Raw genomic sequence first — 17,636 nt, 5'->3', positions numbered from 1 at the left:
ATTCCCTTAATCCCATAACCTTTTTTAACCTTTCTCTTGAATGCTTTTATTGTTGTTTTGGGTTGTTACGGTAGGCTAAGAAACCTTCCGCATCCTAGTTGATTTGGCGGGTGGTCAATTCTTTCTTGAGAAGCGCCTAGGTTAGAGGTTGTGTAGAGGTCCTTTAGTATGGGTTGCAGCCCTTTATACTTCAGCACCTTAGAGTTGTTCAGCCTCCTAAGAGGAACGCTGCGCTCAGTAAGGAAGACGAACTTATTAAAGGCAGAGTAATGGTTCAAGTCGACTTCCTTACCAGGTACTTATAATTTCATTGTTATTTTGAATAACTGATAATATGAAATACGGGATACTTAGCTTCTTGATTAACATGTACACTGGTTTTCACCCACCCCCCTGGGTGTGAATCAGCTACATGATTATCGGGTAAGATTAATATTGAAAAATGTTATTTTCATTAGTAAAATAAATTTTTGAAAATACTTACCCGATAATCATGATTTAATTGACCCACCCTTCCTCCCCATAGAGAACCAGTGGACCGAGGAAAAATTGAGGTGGTGTTGACAAGAAGTACTGCAGTACCTGGCCACAGATGGCGCTGGTGAGTGCACCCCCCTCTTGTATAGCGATCGCTGGCGTATCCCGTCCGTAGAATTCTGTCGGGCAACGGAGTTGACAGCTACATGATTATCGGGTAAGTATATTCAAAAATTTATTTTACTAATGAAAAATGTTATTTTCATTAGTAAAATAAATTTTTAAATATACTTACCCGATAATCATGTAGCTGTCAACTCCGTTGCCCGACAGAATTCTACGGAAGGGATACGCCAGCGATCGCTATACAAGAGGGGGGTGTACTCACCAGCGCCACCTGTGGCCAGGTACTGCAGTACTTCTTGTTGACACCACCTCAATTTTTCCTCGGTCCACTGGTTCTATGGGGAGGAAGGGTGGGTCAATTAAATCATGATTATCGGGTAAGTATATTCAAAAATTTATTTTACTAATGAAAATAACATTTTTCAATATTAAACTTACCCGATAATCATGTAGCTGATTCACACCCAGGGAGGTGGGTGAAAACCAGTGTACATGTATATCAAGAAGCTAAGTATCCCGTATTTCATATTATCAGTTATTCAAAATAACAATGAAATTACAAGTACCTGGTAAGGAAGTCGACTGGAGCCATTACTCTGCCTTAAATAAGTTCGTCTTCCTTACTGAGCGCAGCGTTCCTCTTAGGAGGCTGAACAACTCTAAGGTGCTGAAGTATCAAGGGCTGCAACCCATACTAAAGGACCTCATCACAACCTTTAACCTCGGCGCTTCTCAAGAAAGAATTGACCACCCGCCAAATCAACAAGGATGTGGAAGGCTTCTTAGCCGACCGTACAACCCATAAAAAGTATTCAAGAGAAAGGTTAAAAGGTTATGGGATTATGGGAATGTAGTGGCTGAGCCCTCGCCTACTACTGCATTCGTTGCTACGAATGGTCCCAGGGTGTAGCAGTACTCGTAAAGAGACTGGACATCTTTGAGATAGAATGATGCGAACACTGACTTGCTTCTCCAATAGGTTGCATCCATAACACTCTGCAGAGAACGGTTCTGTTTGAAGGCCACTGAAGTAGCCACAGCTCCCACTTCATGTGTCCTTACCTTCAGCAAAGCAAGGTCTTCTTCCTTCAGATGAGAATGTGCTTCCCTAATCAGAAGCCTGAATAGTAAGAAACTGAGTTCTTAGAACTTGGAAAAGAAGGTTTCTTGATAGCACACCATAAGGCTTCTGATTGTCCTCGTAAAGGTTAAGACCTTTTTAGATAGTACCTAAGAGCTCTAACTGGGCAAAGTACTCTCTCCAGTTCATTCCCCACCAAGTTGGACAGGCTTGGGATCTTGAACGACTTAGGCCAAGGACATGAAGGAAGCTCGTTTAGCAAAAACCGAGCTGCAAGGAACATGTAGCCGTTTCAGATGTGAAAACAATGATCCTGCTGAAGGCGTGGATCTCACTTACTCTTTTAGCTGTTGCCTAAAAAGAGGCTGATTGGAGAGGTTCAAATCTTGATGACATAAGGAACCTTAGGACCACGTCTAGATTCCAGCCTGGAGTGGACAACCGACGTTCCTTTGAGGTCTCAAAAGACCTAGGGAGGTCCTGTAGATCTTTGTTGGTGGAAAGATCCAAGCCTCTGTGGCGGAAAACCGCTGCCAACATACTTCTGTAACCCTTGATCGTAGGAGCTGAAAGGGATCTTACTTTCCTTAGATGTAACAGGAAGTCAGCAATCTGGGTTACAGTGGTACTGGTTGAGGAAACTGCATTGGTCTTGTACCAGCTACGGAAGACTTCCCCTTGAGACTGATAGATTCTGAGAGTGGATGTTCTCCTTGCTCTGGCAATCGCTCTGGCTGCCTCCTTCGAAAAGCCCCTAGTCTTTCGAAAGTCTGAAGGCAGTCAGACGAAGAGCGTGGAGGTTTGGGTGTACCTTCTTTACGTGAGGTTGACGTAGAAGGTTCACTCCTAGAGGAAGAGTCCTGGGAATGTCGACCAGCCATTGCAGTACCTCTATGAACCATTCTCTCGCGGGCCAGAGCGGAGCCAACCCACGTCAGCTGTGTCCCTTTGCGAGAGGAGAACTTCTGAAGTACACTGTTGACAATCTTGAACGGCGGGAATGCATACAGGTCGAGATGGGACCAATCCAGCAGAAAAGCATCCACGTGAACTGCTGCTGGGTCTGGAATCGGAGAACAATACAACAGGAGTCTCTAGGTTATCGAGGTAGCGAACAGATCTATGGTTGGCTGACCCCACAGGGCCCAAAGTCTGCTGCAAACACTCTTGTGAAGGGTCCACTCTGTGGGGATGACCTGACCCTTCCGGCTGAGGCGATCTGCCATGACATTCATACCGCCCTGAATGAACCTCGTTACCAGCGTGAGCTTTCGATCTTTTGACCAGATGAGGAGGTCCCTTGCGATCTAGAACAACTTCCACGAAAGAGTCCCTCCCTGCTTGAAGATGTAAGCCAGGGCTGTGGTGTTGTCAGAGTCCACCTCCACCACCTTGTTAAGCTGGAGGGACTTGAAGTTTATCAAGGCCAGAAGAACCGCCAACAACTCCTTGCAATTGATGTGAAGTGTCCTTTGCTCCTGATTCCATGTTCCCGAGCATTCCTGTCCGTCCAAAGTCGCACCCCAGCCCGTGTCTGATGCGTCCGAGAGGAGACGGCGGTCGGGTTTCTGAACAGCCAAATGTAGACTTCCTTGAGAAGAAAGCTGTTCTTACACCACGCGAGAGAAGACCTCCTCTCTTCGGAAACAGGAACTGAGACCGTCTCTAGCGTCATGTCCTTTATCCAGTGAGCAGCTAGATGATACTGAAGGGGGGAGAGGTGGAGTCTCCCTAACACGATGAACAGGGCCAGCGATGAAAGTGTCCCTGTTAGACTCTTCCACTACCTGACTGAGCATCGGTTCCTTCTCAGCATGCTCTGGATGCATTCTAGGGCTTGGAAGATCCTTGGGGCCGACGGAAAAGCCCGAAAAGCTCGACTCTGAAGATCCATACCCAGGTAGACAATGGTCTGGGATGGGACGAGCTGAGACTCCTCAAAATTGACCAGGAGGCCCAGTTCCTTGGTCAGATCCATAGTCCATCTGAGAATCTCCAGACAGCGACGACTTGTGGGAGCTCTTAAAAGCCAGTCGTCTGACGGAGCCGGACACAAGATCATGGTACTGCTGCACAGTCTGTGAACTGTCAACCATGGGGAAGCGAGGAAGTACAGTGACATCCCGAAGCTGTCTAGACTGTCTGGGTCGTACAGACAACTCCTTATCGGGTTGCTGAGGTTGCCGCACTGCGTCACAACAAGTCACTTCTGCTGGTTGTTGAACGTCTTCCCAGTGACACACTGACTCCGTAAACTAAAAAATCCTCTAACAAGGACTAAGCTTGGACTGCATGTCTTGCAACACAGCTCAAGGTCTATGGGAGCAAGTGTGGTAACAGACGGGGTTAGCGACTGAAGTGGAACCATTACCTTCCCTGGAAGCATGTTATGCTTAAATAAAAGTCCATAGGAGGCTACGCAGCTAAAGGCTCCTCTCCAAATGACAGAGTCCTCAAGGGAATATCAGAAGGAGGGAGAAAAGCACTTTCTCATCTACAGGGACCATATCCGAGAAAAGCTAAGTTCTCTCAGTGAGGGTTTCACTGGTGCAAAAGCAGCAGACTAGAAGGCAACGTTATGAAACTGCTTGACAGTCTAGTGAGTTGGCAACAACCAAAGATGTGTGACTGAGACGCATGCGGTAAGGTATGCAGAGCATGCTGTATGCAGAGCATGCTGTATGTAGAGCATGCTGTAAGAGAAGCAGAGCATGTTGCATGGCGTGTAACATTTCTCAGAAATTCCATGACCAGTGCTAGATTGAGTAATATCGCATTACTGTCCATTGAAAGTGCACGTGCCGAGGGAATTGATTTAGACTGTTTTGTTGATGAATTTGATAGCCGGCATGATAATCGTAGAATTAAGCTGCACTAAATATACGATCTATAATCTACTTCACCTCAGGACAGGGAAACTCGCCCTGTTGGCAACACTGCATTACTTCATGCATGCTTGCATGGGGTTCTAATATCAACATAATATTTACATTATATTCATAACTCATGATTCATTTTTGTTTTGAAGATATTTTGCCATATTTGCGATTTGTTAAAAAAAAAAAAATATTGCAAGGAATACATATATATTTTTTTATTTAAGTAATACGAATAACCTCCATTATCATAATGTTTGTGTAGGCATACATGTATATGATTACAAATGCAAGATATGAAAGTAATGAGGTGTTATTATTGTCATTTGTTATTTCAAAGTTGAATGGGAAGAGGCTCAAGTTGAGGAGAAAGTGGCAGATGCATGCGTTGAGGTGGCTGACTCATAGCATGAGGTTCCTGCCTCAAGAGTTGCGCTTGCCTCAAGGGTTGAGGTGGCTGCGCAGAGAGAGGCTCTTGACTCACGAGTTGAGGTTCTTGAGGTGTGAGCTGCGAGAGTTGAGGTAGCGGCTGCGCAGAACGCAGTTCCTGTCTCACGAGTTGAGGTTCCTGAGGAGCTAGCCTCAAGAGTTGAGGCTCTCGCCTTGAGGAAAGTTGAGGTAGCAGCTGCGAGAGCTGAGGTGGCTGCCTCAAGGATGGTAGAGGTTGTCGTACCTCAAAAGGTTGTAGCCTCAAAGATGGTCTAACTGCAAGAAAATCTTGCCTCAAGGCATAAGACTCCTGCTCCCATTGTAGAGGTTGCCTTAAGGAAGGTTGAGGTTGCTGCACAACGCTGGTAACTGGCAACTCCGAACGCGGTAAGGTAGCTTGAGGAACCTCAACTTCGTACGCCTGGCAGACTGGACTGCGGTGAGGCGGAGCGCTCGCAGGAGGAGGTGTAACCTTCTCAGCCTGAAACTCACGCATTAAGACCGCAAGCTGCGACTGCATGGACTGCAGCAAAGTCATCTTGGGATCAACAGACGATAAGGTCTGTTTGGTCTGTTGAGGCAAAGCCTTAACAGAAGATGAGGTCTGTTGAGGCATCGTCTTACCTCTCTTAGGAGGTGTGCAGTCACCTGATGACTGCGGAGAGTCAGAGCTAACCCAATGACTGCATCCGGGTTGTTGAACTCTAGAGGTCTGGACTTTACGTTTAAGAGGTCTTGAGACCTGAGTCCAGCGTTTTCTCCCCGAAATTTCTTCTGCAGACGAGCAAAATAAGGGCTCAATCGTCTGCGGGTGGGAGTGACGGTCTCTGTAAGACACGCCCGCAACCACCGAGGATACTTCTGTGCGCCGATCAAGGCCTGCCGAACCCTTTTGCCCTTCGACATTGCTTCTCCCCTGGGCTTGGGAGCTTGCAAGAGGTCCCGGACTGGGAGGACGACTGGCACGCACAGAAGTACCCTCACGCACAACACTGACACACTTTGCGCTAATCACTTATCACTTTTGATTTTCTGTTTGCACTTATTTCACTGAACTCGAAACTTTAAGTGGTTTGTACCTGAAACACGCAATTCTATCCTTCCTTAAAAGTTAGTAATTGCGAAAACAGAATTACAATGTAACAGAAAAATCTAATGAAAGATAAATAATTCAGTGGCTGGAAAGAGACTAAACATTAGATCAAATAAACTACGTTTAAAATCTCTCACCGCATAAAGCTTGAGAACAAGAATAAAACTCTAGAAACGTTTACCTTCTTCCCCTAAAGAGACTAGGGAGAAGAGCAAAAACAATAACAACGTTACTCGATTGAACGAAACGTTTATCCAGCTCTCTCTCCCTCCGTCTCTATCTCTCTCTCTCTCTCTCTCTTGACTTAGAACCTGAGAGAAGAGCCCAATCATATATATCGTTAAAACATATTATTGTTAAAGGAAAAAAACTGAAATATTTCCCAAATAAAAAGTTCCTTTATTAGAATTAAAACCATTAAGCTAAGAAAGAATGAACAAAACGCTAGAAACGGTTACTCTTACTGCAACGTGACACCGTGAAAATTCTCTCTCTATCGTAACGATAGAGCGCAAGTTGAACGTTCTGAACGTCAACAACTGCAGAGACAAAACAAAACGTTAGTTCAACTTTGAAAACAGTACGAGACTATCAAAGAAATTCTTTCAAAAACATTAAAATAGCATAATATGTTAACAGGAAAACCGAAATGACGGGCTCAATGTTAATTAACTTCGGTACCAAGAAAAGACCGCCTACTATTAGGAAAGGTCGAATATAAACAAATATAAAAATTAATTTTAATAAGTTTATAATAAAAGGAAGTTAATCGAAGAGGCCTATAAAAGGCGGAGAGATATAAAATAAATCTATAACTTTTGTTAAGCAAAATTAAGAAAGAGAGTCTATACTCTCTTAGACACCAACACTTCCGTCTAAGGGAAGGGTCGGCCATTTAAAAGTGAAAGAGAGTTCATACTCTCTTCGTCACCATAATTAATCAAATTAATTCCAAAAGCTAGCTAAGCTAATGATAAAACTTCCTGAATAGCGAAAGCTGAAATCTTAGAGCAATACTTCACCAAAAACCGTGAACAAGACTCCAAAATTATTAGCGTATCCATGAACGTCTTGCCGGAAGCACGACAGAGGAAAAATTGAGGTGGTGTCAACAAGAAGTACTGCAGTACCTGGCCACAGGTGGCGCTTGTGAGTACACCCCCCTCTTGTATAGCGATCGCTGGCGTATCCCTTCCGTAGAATTCTGTCGGGCAACGGAGTTGACAGCTACATGATTATCGGGTAAGTTTAATAATGAAAATAACATTTTTAAAGGGTTTGGGTCTCTCATGACTACTTTATATATGCACCTAAGCAGTGCCCAAGGCCCCCCCCCCCCTTATTGCTATTGATATTTTGAAGACTTAGAAACTATTAATACTATTATGAATAATCAATATATATTGCTAGTATATATAATATATATTCCGGTAGGCCCTGCTGCTTCCTCCGATGCCTGAGATGACCGCGGAGGTAGCAGCAGTAGGGGATTCAGCATTATGAAGCTTCATCTGTGGTGGATAACGGGGGAGGGTGGGCTGTGGCACCCTAGCAGTACCAGCTGAACTCGTTGAGTCCCTTGTTAGGCTGGGAGGAACGTAGAGAGTAGAGGTCCCCTTTTATGTTTTTGTTTCATTTGTTGATGTCGGCTACCCTCCCAAAATTGGGGGAAGTGCCTTGGTATATGTATGTATGTATGTATACAATCTGTTACTTACATTTTTTGTATATTTATTCTTTTTTTCAGAAATGAAAATATCAATTGGAAGAATGTTATCAATGACTTAGGGCAAGTAATTGGTTGCCTTTTCTACACACACTTCCTCTTCGTACGCTTTTGCGTGCCAGTCTTCCAAAAATTCGGGCAGGAATCATTCAATGGGGTGAGAGTCAATTAACAAACTTTTTTATAGAGAACATAAATGTCTTAAAATGAATTTGGGCCCTAATTATCACTTGTTTAGTTACCGAGTGACATATTCTTTACTTAGGATATTAGAAGTTAAGATTATCTCAGCTATTACTATTAGACCTGAAATAAGAACTAAATGATCATATTTTTATTGTAATTTAAATTTGTTGAAAAAATTACATCAACATCTTTAAATATGTTTATTTTTTACATTTTCTTTACAATAACTAGCAAAATTAATTGCTTAATCCTTAAATTTTTTCTTGCAGACTAATCTCATGGTAGCTGTTTTTTCGTGTATGTTTCCTGGATCTCTTGTTTTGCTCTGTGGTTTCTTTGCCATCCTTCATGCATGGTTGAATGCATTTGCAGAGATGTTAAGATTTGCTGATAGAATGTTCTATAAGGTAGGTTTGTTATCTGTTTACTAAAGCTTACTTAACAATTTGCTAGATTATGGCCCCACCCCACTACGAATAAATATAAAAAAAATTATACAAAGGATGACATCTACTTTGGGAAGATACTTTTGCACATTTAAAGAATTTTGCTTAATTTAAATTGTTATAGGCATAATTTTTTTCAGAAGCAGCCAAATCCCTTTAAGGAATGAAAGCATCTTGTCTTCAAGAAAATCACAGCTTTTTTTTTAGTAAATCGTATCTCTTTCTTTTATGCACCTTTCCTCTGTTCGTTGTTACATATATGTTTTATTTTGTCTGAAAAACTGTACTATCCTTTTGATTTGCATATTCACTTATATGTCTTGTTATAATACTTCTAAGCATAGGATAATTTTATGTCAGAAATTACTTACTGTATTGTGTCTTGGGTAAAGGATTTTTCTTAAGGTGGGATAAGAATTCGTTTTATCATTGAAAATTTTAAATCTTTATTAAAGGATATATCTTGTTTTAAAGATTGTACATGCATTATATTTTATATATTTAATAAAATTAACTTTGATTTCTACAGGACTGGTGGAACTCTACTTCTTATGCTAGATTCTATCGTACTTGGAATTGTGTTGTCCACGACTGGTTGTACGAGTATGTCTACAGAGATGTGGTGGCATGGCAGGTACAGTGCAGGCTATTCTTTTTACGAAATTGTTTATATTTTAGGTCTGAAATAAATAAGATTATTCATTCATTAATTTAAGGCTGACTTTATACAGTGCTATACATTATATTGAAATAGAAAATGAACCTACTCAAAGATTCTTCTCTACAAATAATTATAGTACAGTAGGATTATACAGTATAAGGAAAACTAACTACAGTATATTTTCTTTTTCTTATTATTGAACAATGTATATTTTTGTTTTATTTACAGCGAAGACAAGGGAAGAACTGTGCCCAGCTACGATGCTTCCCAATGCTAGTGGTGTTTTTCATTTCTTCCGTTGTTCACGAGTACATATTGGCCTTTGCGTTCAGATTTTTCTATCCAGTACTTTTGATCATGTTTGGAGGTTTTGGAGGTACGGTGAATTTGCTCATACCTGTACTGTATTTTGATATTATGAAAGAATTTATTCTTGAGACTGACTTATTCATAAGATTTTGACAATTTTAAAATATTTCCCTCACTAATCTTCACTTAGTATTATTTATATTGACCTTAATGAATAGCATTTATTCTTGTTTCTAATGAATTACTTCGTATTTCAGTTGCGTTTATGTTCGTTAACAGCAAAGCCCGGCAGTTTAATATATTCTTGTGGGTCACGTTAATCTTTGGAACTGGGATCCTAATGTGTCTTTACAGCATGGAGTGGTATGCACGTATCAACTGTAAACCTGTTTATGTAAGTGAATTTATATTTTTTAAAAGAATAGTTTAAGGTTCCCTGACTTGGAGGGATATCATGAGGTAACCTGACCAGAAGCATTTGAGTGGTACAAATACTTAGTTTATTCACTAAGGATTTGGGCACTTGGTCCCACATCTAGAAGTTGAAATGATGGAACTTTCATTGTACAGTAATTGAAAGTTTTTTATTTTGCGTTGAGCTTTTCTTTGAATAAGAAATGCTATTGAACTGTCAGAGCAACATGACAATCTCTAAATAATTAAATAACGATTTTCTTGCTATTTCCTTCTTGTTTTGTACTGAGAGCAGTGTTAAAACAAGGTTCCAAAGAGAAAACCAACTACTGTATAGTGAATTCAGTTTTGTGCTGTGCCTAACTGCAGACAGGAGTCCCTTTTGCAAAGGCCCAGGTACTTTACAATTCCTAAGAGAATTGAACCAGCCGGAATATTGTTCAAATGGTCTAACTCCTTCCAAAAGGTGAGACTCTTATTGAAGGACGATAATGTGTATTCGCAAACCATTCCTTCAAGTCACACTTATTGCCTTGTTCCCCCCTCAGTCACCCCACAAGTCGCAGGCCTAAAGGTCATAAGTGCTTGTCTGTCTTGACACCTCTTGTCAAGAATGGAAAAGAAACTCTCAGGCTTGTTATGTTCATTAGGTAGAATCTAGATGCTCAAGAGGACATAAAGCAAACATGGCTCAAAGACCTTCTGATTGTTAGATTTATTGTGGGATGTATAAGGAGTGGCCGACTAGTGTAAATACTTCCCCGATAAGCTGTTATGCTTCATCCTAAAACTATTCTGAACTAGTTAAAAGTTATAATCTAAAGTACTGTATGCATGTATAAATGGATGCAGATGTAGTTTTAGGCATAATGTTTTTTATAGTGAAATGTATTTGGTGGAATTTCTGAATAAAATATATTTCAAAGTTTATGAAGAGCAATTGGGATATTAAAATGTTGGGAAATCAACAGCTTACCACATCATCCCTATGACTTTTTTTTTTTTTAATAGTGTCTAGAGCTATCATACACACGAGTGTCAGAGAAAAAGTAATTCTTAAGAAAATATCTGATATACTGCGCAACTTTCATCTATCCATCTATCTACCATGGCACTTCCCCATTTTTTGGAGGTAGCCAACATTATAAAAAAGAAACAATAGGGGATTTTTTCTCATAATTTCCTCTTTGCCTGACGAAGTACTCGTTTGGTTGGTACTGCTAGCGTCCCACAGCCCACCCCTACCCATTTTCCAATACAAATGAAGCTTCATGGGCAGTCACCAAGGTGACCTGAGGTAGCAGCAGGGCCTATTTATATCTGACTAATTTGCTGCACAATGGTTTTAGTGCGATTGTTTTTAGTGGTTATCAGACATCAGCTGTGGATACTTTTGTTAACACATTATTTTAAAAATATTTTTATCATTGTAAACTTGAATGTAGTAAGCATTCAAATTAAGCATTGTTGTCAAAGATGATTTTGCCTAATTGTTTACCTATCTTTCTTAGCAAAGATGAAGAAAACTTCTTCCAATATAATTAAAGCGATATCTAACCTTATTAATTAAAGATTTTACCCAAGTGTGGACTGTGGTATGAATATGGCACAGGTTTTGAGTGCTTGTTTAAAAGTAGGACATGTCAGGCTATTATTCCCTCCTGTCTTACTATGGATTTGTCAAATGATAATCTAATAAGTTCAGTAGAGAACAATATTACAGTGCTGAATATTTATAGAAACAAGTTTGTATCTGGTGTTAATTTCTTGTATATTGATTTTTTCCAGAAGTGAAAAAAATGTAATCTTCTGTTAACTGTCTTTGTTCTTAAACTAATACAAACTATCATTCTTTAATCAGAGTATGATTTCAGGAGAGCTGAACACTTATATTAATAAGCTAGGCGACCCAACAGACCACTGAATCGTACAGGTTTATATCTCTGCATCCTCAATTTACTTTACTGTTTTACCTTTTTTTACTTTCTCTGCAGTTTGTGGGTATTTGCTGTGAAGGAGACCACATGAGCAGAAATGCATGTCTACTTTTGTAAGCCTTGCTGCAATTGCAGCAAGCTTATGAGTAGAAATGCAGTGCATTCTCATCTGTTAGTAGTCATCCCGCTGTGAAAAGTGCAAGTCGTAGCCTTCTCTACTGTTAGTAGTTTGAGAAGAAGAATAAAAAGAAGAACTAAGAAAGACACTGGCTTCAGATACGGCAATCCCCAAGCTGTTGCACAAGAATCTATGTAGCTACTTCTCACCTTGCTTGTCTCTAAAGACTGTGAAGGTAGATCGGATTTGTGCTCAGGCCAGAATTCAGGTAAGGCAGAAGTATCACCTTTCCCGCACTAAGTTTGCTTTCTTTTTTACTGACTGACTACAATGTGTGCTGTGATTTGCACCTAAGGAAGTTTTGGCCTTACCTTGGTATCAGTGATGTTCTGTCTGCTGTGATGCATTTAAAAGTGTTAGCTTACTATAGGGCCTGTTGCTGTGCTGGCCTTCAACCTGTTGGGGAAATACATGACTTGATGACCATTGACGCATTTTTGCCTGCTGTTAGAGAAGATCCTGCTCTCCTACTGTGGTATCGTCATCGACATTCAGGAAACCATTGACAACTTTGAAGATGGGCGAGGAGGAAAAGAGCTTACAAGCTCTCTCTCTTTTCAGCACACCTGTTTCTTCAACATCTTCTGCTAAATTGTCAGACATGTCACCAGCTTCGCCGAAGAAGCCACCAGTGAAGACCAGTGTCTCTTCCCGAGACTTTGTCGGACCTCTCCATGTACTCATGACGTAAGGCAGTATGATACTATTCTACCAACCTGCTTACAGTGCTCGGTTGCTTATGGGAATGAGCACATGCACTTAATGGGCAATGCCCTCGTCCCTAACCACCACCTGACATTTCTAGGGAGACAGCCTAACAGAAGGACCAGGGGTGGTGCGCACAGCTGACAAGGTTCTCCATTATGCGAGTGGTTTGAGGATGTATACATATCATCTTGCCCCAACATCTGACTATGCACTCCATTACCGCCTGATTAGCCTTCTCGCGCTAGGACACCTTGGTCTAGATTTTCAAGTGATAGCCCACCTTGCTATTCTTCTAGCGTTCGTGGTGTTCAGGCAACAAGGAGCTTGTCACTGGTTTCCAAGGCTTTGTATCGAGACTCCTCCAAGGAGATCTTGCTACATGCCGAGACTGGTCAGTGACTGGACCTTCCCACAAGGTGAGACAGATAGACAAGCCATGACGCATATACGTAATTTCCGGTAAGGCTCCTCGACAACCAGCGACAGGGTTCCAAGTGATGTATCCTTATGTCACGCAGTACCTCTCTTCTGCTTGCCATTTAGGTGAGGGGTAAGGGGCACCTTGGCCTCAGGGGAGTCAGACTTCCATACTGTTATTCCTTCTTCGGAGTACTGTACTGCCCCGGTACCTTTCTCGGTCTAGTATGCGCGTTCTCAGATATGTGTTAGACCTCTTTTCTGAGAAAGGAGTCCCAGGATATCGTAGAGCCAATGGCACCTGATTCCACACCAACACCTGCAGAACTGCATAACCCAGAGAATCGAGTCAACATTAGTCAAGGTTTTCTCACTCATTCACGAGTACAACGAGCTTGGGGCTCCCAATTGTGGTTCCCATCAAGGGAAGAGTGAAGTCTTTTGAATAGCACCCCTCAAAGATAAGAAACTTGCCTCTTAGTTGTCCTGGTTGTTACTCATTCAAGCAGCTCTGGATTGTGTCAAATCTCAGATCTCCGCTATGCTAACAGCCGATTGAATAAGATCCTTCCTTCCACACTCTCGCACTCAAAGATGCAGACCCTTCTCCTCTACTGATGTCAGAGACCCAAGAACAAGGGCCAGATATTGTCAGCTGCCTCCAAAGTAACTCCCATAACAACAGCATGGCTCAACTTTGCCGCAACCCTGGATAAGACAAACCCTGAGACAAGGAAGGTGTACACAGACTTGACCCTGGCAGGTGCCAAGGCTGCCACCTTTATGGTGCATCATTGTCCTAATCGTTTTGCAAACTCAAGGAAGGAATACCATAACCTGCCACTTTGCTAGACAGTTGGGCCAGGGATGTTGGAAACTGCAGGCCTGTTCCCGTAGGAGGAGGTAAACGTTAAGATAGAGACGTGGAGGAAGATGAGAAAGTTCTCCTTCATCTATTGAGCCATTGCCTTTAAGGGTCTTAGCCCTTCAGAGGTGTGAGAACACTGCTCTGAAGTCTAAAAGTAATCGTATTGGACCAGTGTCTGGCCGTCCCTTATCCTAGCTTGGATGGAGAGGGGTCTTGAGTGCTGATCATCTGAATATATGATCAGTCTCTAGGGCATTTTCACTGTCCTTTACCTATGGCATTCAAGAGCAGCACGAAAAAAAAAATAATTAAATAAATAAATGAAGTCAACTGGGGGCTGGAGACCAATCATTGACCTCCTTCCTCTGTATGATTATTGTTTTCAAACTCCCTTTAAGATAGAGGTACCAAGCACTGTATGGGCTGCCTTGAGGAAAGAAGACTTCATGCTTTCTGTAGATCTGAAAGACGCACTTTCAGATACCCATTCATATGGCATTCAGAAAGTACCTTTGCCTTGTCCTCTGGGAGGTAATGTACTGGTTCAAAGGCCTGGGCTTTAAACTGGGATCTGCTCCCAGTTTTTACACTTTTCTTGTTGGGTGCACTCAAACAGGATTAGTTTGCAGAGATATATGAAGACTGGCTGATTCTGTGCTCATTTCAGGATTGAGAGACTTTTCTTTCCCACAATCTAGAGATTGTGGTCAATTGGAAAAAATCATCTCATGCCCAGACAGAGGATGAAGTCCCTGGGTTTGCTATCTACAGGTCAGCAGAGTCCTTCTATCAGAAAATTGCATAAGCAGGGAGGTAGCACAACCATTCCTTCTCAAACGATTACAGTATTTCCAGCTCAGCAGTGGCAACTTCTGGGAATTCTTCGCATTGAAGAAGGTTGTGCCTCACAGGTATTTCCACAAGTGATTACTCAAGTGGTTTTCTAAAGAGGTGCTGAATAGCAACCAGTGGTCCCCTCACCATCTGGTTGTGGCGGAACAAGAAGTATAGGACAATCTAGCCTGGTGGTCCAATGGACTCATACCTGAGGAACCAGACAGACTCAAGAAGATGGTCCATGGAAGAAAATTTGCTGGAATTTCAACCTGTTTGAAATAAAAGGTCCTCTACAAGTTTTCAAAGATAGTGTTAGGGCACTCAGTAGTGTTGAGTGATAATCCTACCATGCTAGCCTTCTTCAACAATGAGGAGGCACCATTTCACAAACCCTTTTGAGAGCTGGTGTAGTAGGCACATTTGGACATTCAACAATGCAGTAGAGCTGTCAGCGAAGTTCATTCCATGCAAGAGGAATGAACCAGCTGACACAATCGCTCAAGTGGTAGGAGTGGAGTAGTCCCTGCATCCTTGTGTAGCTGAAAAGTTTCTTGGTCTTTGGGTTTTGCCATTAATAGACCTGTTAACCACTTGGCTGAACAAAAAAGCTCCCAATATTCTGCTCACAAATTCCGTAACCATTGAAAGCACTAGAGGATCCCTTTGAACACCCTTAGAACAACATGGACACACATGTCTTCTCAACCTTTCTGCCTGATCTGATGGATGATCATCAGATTGCTGAAAAAATTCCCTCTCTTATGCTCAGCCTGTGAGGATAGTGTATAAAGTAGAGTACAGGTTCAGGAAGACTGAAGAGGAACTGGTGTAGGTGAACTAAACTGTGGCTGCCAGCGCCCCCGAGATTTTCAGCTCCAAACTCCATCTTGTTAGAAATTTTAACAGCTATTTTCAGCTTGGCTCAAATCATACTCGTATTAAAGGATTCAGGATTGTATAGTTAGAAATATTAAAATTTCTTTAAGAATTTTTACCTAATTATATTTATTTTCTTTTTAGGAGGGAACTACTGACTACTTGCTACCACGCAGCTTCTTCTGCAAGTTTGATGCCGAGTCTTGAGCACTTCATTTTATTACATCTTAGCTTGTTTGCTGTGCAATTTCTTACCTCTTGTGTTTTATGTTTTCTATTTAATTTGGGGGGGTTCCTTTCAGTCCTAAAACATGTTAATTACTGTCCAAATTGGTGGATCATTATTCTATTTATATTGTGTGAATTGCAGTTTCCCAAGAGCTGTTTTACTTTATACAAGATATCAACTGTTCTCATGTACATAGTTTCATTGTATAAATAATTTGATATTGGTGTTTATGCATATAAAGTATAGTTCTATGATCTATCAAGCATTATAATTGCTAAACAATTAATTTTATAATCAGTTAAGATCATGCTCAACCCTCATTTTATGAGGTATTTGAAAGATTATTATATAGTTTGAAACTCTTCCAAGGAGAGTTTAATTTGTTCAGTGTGAGAGTGGGTTCAATGAAACTTATTACTGTACTTTGGTTTTAAAAGCTGAAATGGAACATTTTTTTTAGCTATAACCTCTTTCGGTGTCATGTTACTGCAAACTGTTGGGTGACATGTAGTATTATTCAGTGTGTTATTTTTAAAATATGAATGATATAAAGTGTGATTTTTATAATGTATATTATATTTATACCAATATTCTTGTGCTTTAAAGTTATATTTGATAATAAAGTACAAAATGCTCTAAACCATTTCTCTATTTCCAAAGGTCTGTCAATATTGGTTACTAGATACATTTAATGGCAAAAGAGAGACTATTAGAAGCTTGAGGTAAACAAAGGTGATTGATCAAAGCAGATACCAATACAGTATCCTGCAAAGTGAAGCCTTAGACATTTTAATGAATAAATGTTATACATTACTGTTGTTCAACTATAAAATAAAATGCTGACCAAATGCGCAGCTTTGCAACATGGAAATGTTAACTCTAGGTAATGAAAATTTAAGTGGTGTAATTTGCGTTTTTCCTAACTAAAAACCTGAGTCCTTAAGGTGAGCATGATTTCAGTAAAGCTGGAAGTCGGCCGTTAAAATTTCTAACGAGAAGGGGATAGTTACTGCCGGGTGGTAAATAAGCCACACAGACCCAACAGGTCTTTGAATAGCCGCTTTGACCTTAAGACTTGTGGGGCAGTTGAGGTGGTTAGCATAACTTGAAGCACTCAGGTTTGTAGTGATAAAAAATACAAAATACTTTTAAAATTTGTAATTTGTTCCTACATGAATACAGACTATTAATAGGAAACATATCTAAGAGGAAATTAGTTTGTATAACCACTTGGACCTGTAAAAGAAGCTAAAGTGACAACTCCTAATAACCTGGGGAAAAAATTATTCAATGTGTTAAGCTAAAATTCAACAACAAAAACTGCCAAGAGGTCATGAAAGAACTTGTCCATGTAAGGATATGATGTCTAAAATATGTTGTCATTTATGAGAATTGGGTTTTTAATATGGGACTGTACTGTGTATCTAAATTCATTCTCCCCCTTTTAAGAAGGAGGGGGAGATACTAATACACAAAATTTGTTAAGGAAATTTTCTTGGTTAGGAGGCTTACCTCCTTTAAACGTCTGATCCGGAAAATAAGGGAACGACCGCTGCACCCAAAAAGGGGGGAAAGAAAACTGGAAAAAGGGCCAGACATTCTTGCTTCTCATCCTCGACATATACATTGTGTCTGCTACCTTAGAAGATGCTTCTTGTCCCGTTAGAATGCCAGGCTCACTACTCATCCTGTTGAGCAGCTACCACTGGATCAAGGGTAAAATTACCCGAGGACCTAAAAGTAGTCTGACGTGAAAGTCGTC

At 41.0% G+C, this 17,636-nt stretch overlaps 1 protein-coding gene across 2 annotated transcripts in view; it reads left to right on the top strand.

Annotated features, from left to right (window-relative positions):
* Positions 1-16,514, top strand: part of LOC137625829 (sterol O-acyltransferase 1) — an 88,177-nt gene extending 71,663 nt beyond the window's left edge. For both annotated transcript variants that reach the window (XM_068356716.1, XM_068356717.1), the window contains 6 exons: positions 7,830-7,965; positions 8,264-8,401; positions 8,970-9,074; positions 9,330-9,477; positions 9,668-9,804; positions 15,790-16,514. In XM_068356716.1, the coding sequence (XP_068212817.1) occupies positions 7,830-7,965; positions 8,264-8,401; positions 8,970-9,074; positions 9,330-9,477; positions 9,668-9,804; positions 15,790-15,852 (727 nt within the window). In that variant the 3' untranslated portion in view covers positions 15,853-16,514. The remainder of the gene's footprint in view (positions 1-7,829; positions 7,966-8,263; positions 8,402-8,969; positions 9,075-9,329; positions 9,478-9,667; positions 9,805-15,789) is intronic.
* Positions 16,515-17,636: the final 1,122 nt, after the last annotated feature.

This window comes from Palaemon carinicauda, chromosome 33 (genome assembly GCF_036898095.1).
Source record: "Palaemon carinicauda isolate YSFRI2023 chromosome 33, ASM3689809v2, whole genome shotgun sequence".
Classification (NCBI taxonomy): domain Eukaryota; kingdom Metazoa; phylum Arthropoda; class Malacostraca; order Decapoda; family Palaemonidae; genus Palaemon; species Palaemon carinicauda.
The sequence above is the reverse complement of the archived record's forward strand: the minus strand, read 5'-3'. Positions and strand labels throughout refer to the sequence as shown.